Source organism: Cavia porcellus, unplaced genomic scaffold (assembly GCF_034190915.1).
Source record: "Cavia porcellus strain 051 isolate PalLab524CR breed Dunkin Hartley unplaced genomic scaffold, mCavPor4.1 scaffold_11, whole genome shotgun sequence".
In the NCBI taxonomy this organism is placed as follows: domain Eukaryota; kingdom Metazoa; phylum Chordata; class Mammalia; order Rodentia; family Caviidae; genus Cavia; species Cavia porcellus.
This window is the reverse complement of record NW_026947494.1, coordinates 29816427-29822426: the sequence shown is the minus strand read 5'-3', so window position 1 is coordinate 29822426 and position 6000 is coordinate 29816427. Positions and strand designations below refer to the sequence as shown.

Genomic DNA, 6000 nt, shown 5'->3' with positions numbered 1-6000 from the left:
TTCCTGGCAAAGTGAAGCAAATCTTTGACTTCAAAGTATTTGTTCGTAGATCCTTGGGTAGAGCCTTTTAATAAGATTTGGTACAGGGGATTAATGTGTGTGACTGTGCAATCATCTACCCTCAATACTTTTATTGTTGGAAGGATATGTATGTTGAGAGGGCATGAGGTGTTTATTACTCATATAATTAAGTTTTTTTTAAAGAGCAGGAGAGATTTCCAACCAAATTTGAAAAATAACCTAAGACAATAGGAGGACAACTGGCTTGTGCTTTCATCGTGGAGAGGGACTGGGATGGGAGAAGGATCTCCTTTATTTTCTGTACTCTGGTTTGGGTAAGTGTCTCCCAAAAGCCCATGTATTAAAAGTTGATCACCAGGCTATGGCATTCCTTGTTGCTGGTGGAACCTTTAAGACATGAGGCCTAGTGGTAGGAAGTTAGGTCATTGGGAGCATGCCTTTTGGAGGGTTTATTTGGATATTGGCCCCTCCTTTTCTGCTGTTTGCTCCCCAGCCAACTGTGACACATTGTCCTCTGCCATGTGTTGCTATCATGATACACTGATTTGCAATAGACCCTAAAGCAACTGGACTAATAGACCATGGACTGAAACCATGAGCCAAAATGAGTCTTTCTTCCTTTTCCATTGATCCTCTCAGGAATTTTTTTTTACAGTAACAGAGACCTAGCACAACCAGCTTGCATGATTTGAAAGTCCTACCAGGGCAAGAGGGGGTAGAATATGGATTTTTTTCTTTCTCAGATGAGGCATATGGGGGGGGGTGTGGTATGGATCTTGAAACCCAAGAACAAAACTTCAAAACTGGGGCCAGAGTGTACTATATATAGGTACTGGGGAAGGGTCTAGCATAGTAAGTAGAAATGTAAGGGACTACTGTTTTAATTAAGCCTTTAGTACATGTTGACTAAATAAAAAATTATTTGCATATGTCACAAATAAGAGATATTTTTGAAATAACTAATTGAAGCTCTAGAATGAAAGAGACCTGAATTTAGATATCAACTCTACCACTTCCTATGTGTGCAATCTTGATATTGTTCTACTTATATCTTTAAATAAAAGCTATAAATGGAAGCTTCCATAACTTTATTTATTTATTTTTATTGGTACCAGAGATCAAATTCACAACCTTGCACTTTCCAGGTAGGGGCTTATGCCACTAAGCTAAATCTCTGGCTTTTCATAACTTTAAATTGGAAAAACAACGCTGAATCATCAAGCATGGTATCAGTTTGTAAGACTGAATGAATGATAAAGAACAAAGCAAAAAATATTTCAAAAACAAACATATCTGAGTTCATAACATTTTGATATTTATGTAAGTGATGCCAGGTTGTGTGACATATTTAATGTTTTCTGACTCACTGATGTTTTCTTGAGTTTTAAAGCAAAGGAAAAACCACTCAATGTTACTCGTTGGCTTCCACCTGAAGATGTTCGAAGAAAATTAACCAATATTTTGAGTTCATTGTAGAAGCAGGTTTGGAGGGCAGGTAATTTGTTACTTGTATTTTAAAATTTACAGTTATAAAAGTGAATGAGTGAGTGAATGGCTACTTGTAGTAGACATAAGTGAAAGTGATGGATGGATGGATAGGTAAATGCATGGGTGGAGATGTAAATGAGGAGACAGCTGGTGGATGGGTGGAACAGATTAATGCTGCACATCAAACTACCCAGAGGAATCAAGAAAATTCTTCTTTATACTGTCATTTTTACATTGTATGAATGAATGTATTTCTGTAGAAAGTAAGTGGTTGTTCCTTTGGGGACTAGCTTGCAATATTCAACCTACAATCTTTGTCTGTAATCTCATTAAACAAAAACAGGGATATATCTCTCAATATCTCTCATTATTGATAATGAAGTCAAGGCCACCTGTTCCCACTTATTTTCCTTCCATCCTTTCATATATTCTTATATGGAAGGAAGACTTAAGAATTTTGATTGTGCAGAATTTGAAAATCTTTTTTAAATCTATCAACTTGTTGCAAAATGAATCATAAAACTGACCCTGGTTTTTCTCAAATGGAAAGTAACATATTTTCTTAACTTTATACATAAAAGTGGAGAGACAAATTCATGCCTATTTTGGTTAGTTAACAGTGGTCTCACTCTTCATTTTACTCTGAAAATTCTACTCAGTATCAAGGTTGTTTAGATCTGTATTTTATCATAACGTTTTCTTTGTCCTCCATATTGGAAAATCACTTTTGCTCCCTTGTTGATTGGATTTAACCCACTCATTTTACACATAACCCATATCGTCCTGAATTGTTAGTTATGTATTTTAAGTGTATGCCTTGTTAGTTCTTCCACTGATTAAAATTTTTTGAAGAGATTTTTTTTTATTTTAAAGGGAGTAAAATTAAACACAACAAAACAGAACAAAATAGGACATAAGAAAGCAATGTATGAGATATACATTTCAAAGATAGATGACCTGAGATCTTCTTTGCATATCATATTGTCTCTTGTTTTCTTCCAAATAGTTGTCCATGTCTTCGCATACAGAAAATTCATACAAAACAGCACAGTATAAAACTGATCCAAACAGAATGAGGAAAGCTATTTAGGTCTTTAAAACCAGACCAACAGGGAAGTCACTAATGGCTGTCACAGAGTCTCTTGTTCTCTTCAAAATAGCTATCCATACTTTCATGTATATTGAAGTTCAACAAAACAAAACAGGCAGGGGGAGGGGTTGCTTGGTTTCCCAGCGCTCCAGCTCCCACCATGGCGCAGGTCCCAGTAAACGCTGGTGACTCTCATCCTAGGCCACTGTTGCCTGCCATGCTCACAGCCACTCATGGGTTGGGGTGGGGGTTGCTTGGTTTCCCAGCACTCCGGGTCCCAGCATGGCGCAGGTCCTAGTAAACGCTGGTGACTCTCATCCTGGGCTACTGTCACCTGCCATGCTCACAGCCACTCACGGGGTGGGGTGGGTTGCTTGGTTTCCTGGCTCTCCAGGTCCCAGCATGGCATGGGTCCCAGTAAATGCTAGAGGCTCCTGTCCTGGGCCACTCGAGCCTGCCACGCTCACAGCTGCTCACCAGGGGAGGGAGGGGTTGTTTGGTTTCCCAGTGCTCAGGTCCCAGCATGGCTTGGGTCTCAGTAAATGCTGCTGGTTCCTGTCCTGGGCCGCTGTGATTAAAATTCTTAAGGACAAGTATAAGTAACAATGCATTCTTGAATTTTTATTTATTAATTTAATTTTAAATATGATTAATGAATTATGTTTTAGGAATTTTCACTGTATTGTGGAAATTATCTAGAACATTTGAATAACTATCCTTGGTTATTTGAAATTTTTAAGAATACATAACAAAGAATGATTTCAGTCAACCACTTGCATCCTCTGACTGAAAGCTGACTCTAAAGATTAGGTAGAGATCTCATGTCACTAGCGTGTTTTCAAGCCTCAGTGGGTTCTCTATTGGAAAGCAGTTGTGCAGGGTGTGCAAGTGCCAAGGGCACAATTCCAAGTGCATGTGCTAAGGTGTTGGCTCTCTCCATTTTCCATGCTGCCAGTGGAACCCTGATATCTAAAGATCCTATGTCTGTTCCTTTTGGGCTGGACATCCTCATCTGTCTTCCTACCCTGTCAAAAAAAAGGTGGGGGAGGTATATTATTTGCCAACATGAAAAAAAAGCCTTTTAAGAAGAATGGTCCCTAAAATAATCGCATGGGTAGTCTTGAGATGTTGCAGCAGCTTTGGCATTATTCCCTCTGGATACCTTCGTCTGCACTGAAGTGGAAAGGCTAATGCTGTGTTTCAAAATCAGACTTTTTGGTTTTCCTCCACTGCTTAACTCTTATACATAGAAAGATGGAATTCTTATTTTTAGCTGAGGATTTTGAGGATTCTAATATGATCAGAGTCTAACTTGCACATCACATGATTTCCTCTGTTATATAAAAATCTCTTTCTCCCTCTTACATAAATGAAGATTCATCTATATGGAGATTCCATATTTATATGGCTGTTGCCAGTCATGCTGCTTACTTGGAATATTTTCTTTGTATCTCAAGAATATTTATTATGTAGGGTACCTAACACTTTTTATACATTTATCATTTATTTTCTTCTTGTAGAAAAAGTTTTGAAAACTACTTAAAATAATTAAATAATTAGGATTTTATTATGATATTTGCTAAACAGAATGGATATAATGGATTGTGTGAAGAAGGAGAACTTTCACATGGTGCTAACTGAAATTTTTGACTACTGTCTTGATTGCTGAGAAGCTTGAAAACTATTTGAGTCCGTTTTTCCATCCTCATCTGGTACTGTGTACATCGGGCTTCCAAGTCCCTTGTCGTACAGTTTGCTTACTAATCTTATAAACTTCTGGGGCCAACTGAAGAACTTTTTATGTCCTTTGAATTCTCTGTAAAGCAAAGGAAAACACAGTCTATGTTTGACAACACTGTCAAGGAACATTTTGAAGAAGGCTTTAACCAATTTCATCTCCTCTTCTACTGAAAACAGAGCTGTGGTTTATCAGTTCTGGCTTTGCCTTTGATTTGGCTTAAACTTTGCTTCCTGACACTGTGTACACTGGAGGCTTACTGGACAAATCTACTAAGCCAACACCAGAAGTAGTAAAAGCTAGCTCTTAGTTTGTGTTTCTTGTAGAGGCCTTCGGTGCATGATTTGTAAATGCCACCTACCTGAGACATCTGGAGAATAGCATAAGGTGAAGCAAGTGAAGCACTAAGGGTGTATTTTTTAGTACATTCTTGTTTTCAGTGTTGAGCAAGTAGTGTTAGGCCTTGCTTGTCTCTAAGATTAAGAGCTTCCTCATGTGTACACTCTGAGCTCTTCTCTTGCCTCAATCTAGTTTTGGCTTTAGTGAAATAAGGCTTTTCATTAAAACTTATATTTATATTTACCTTTTTTTCTGTTTCCTTTTTTGTTATTATTTGAGTGGTTTTTTGGTTTGTTTTTATGAGATAAGTTCTCACTATACTGCCTAGATTGGTTTCAAATTACTAGGTTCAAGTGATTCTCCTTCCTTTGTCTTCTTGATAGGTGGTACTATAGGCATGTAGCACTGTATCTAGCTTTTTCTTTGCATTTTGTGTGATGTGTTCAATATATATGAGTGCTTTTTATATGCAATACTTGCTAATGAGATGAATGATTTACAGTGAAGTAGACAGGACAGGACATAACTGGGACAGGATTGTGTAGGACTAATAGCAAGGACAGAACTCACATCCCCAGGGCATCCAGCCTGTAAAGCCTGTTTCTTGGCTCTACCTACACTTTATGATTTTATCCATCTATGGTAGATTCAGACACTGCAAGCTATAAAAGCTGCCCAGTTAATCTGAACACACTACGTGGACTCACAAGTGCTGCTCTTGAAGTTTTAAAAACAAGGAAAGCTATGATCAGTTGTCTGCCTGTTCCCTATTAGCACCGAGTTGCCATTTTACAGAAGTTATATGACATTCTGCCACATGTGGGAAGGTGTGATCGCCTCCACTTTTAAAAAGGAGGGGAAGCATAGTCAGGTGGTATGTGGCTTTTACTCTGCTTTTCACTTCCAGACTGGGAGGCCCTGAGTTTTTGCTGTCTTTCATGCAGCAAAATATCTATATTTCCTTCAGGGATGACACATTAATTGCACTAGAGGGGTTGGGATAGGCCAGATGAGCTCTATGTTGGTGGCAGGAGTTTTAAGAAAAGGATCTGGGAAGAAAGACTTCCAAGGTGGGGAGATTAGAGAGCAGTGGTTAGATGTGGAAATGAGATGGCCACAAGCTTGAGTTCTCTGAGAGATTCTGGTTAGAGTAAGGTAGTGGAAAATTCAATTGCACAAATAAAGCCAGATGTGGCTTTTACGAGAGGGCTTATAGGGTAGAGTATGACCATACAGTAAAGGTAGAAAATTTTTATGAAGATAACTGTAGGAGTAAGAGCTATAGTGGCTGTGAGATAATACACAGCAAATTCTTTTCTTCTTT

At 38.3% G+C, this 6000-nt stretch overlaps 1 protein-coding gene across 1 annotated transcript in view; it reads left to right on the top strand.

Annotated features, from left to right (window-relative positions):
* Window positions 1–4184: 4184 nt before the first annotated feature.
* The window catches only part of LOC100720972 (UDP-glucuronosyltransferase 3A2), a gene marked incomplete at its 5' end in the record, with an annotated part of 42991 nt that continues 41175 nt past the window's right edge, over window positions 4185–6000 (top strand). Inside the window, 3 exon segments of the mRNA XM_063257879.1 lie at window positions 4185–4395; window positions 4398–4481; window positions 4484–4626. Of these exon segments, the coding sequence (XP_063113949.1) occupies window positions 4185–4395; window positions 4398–4481; window positions 4484–4626 (438 nt within the window).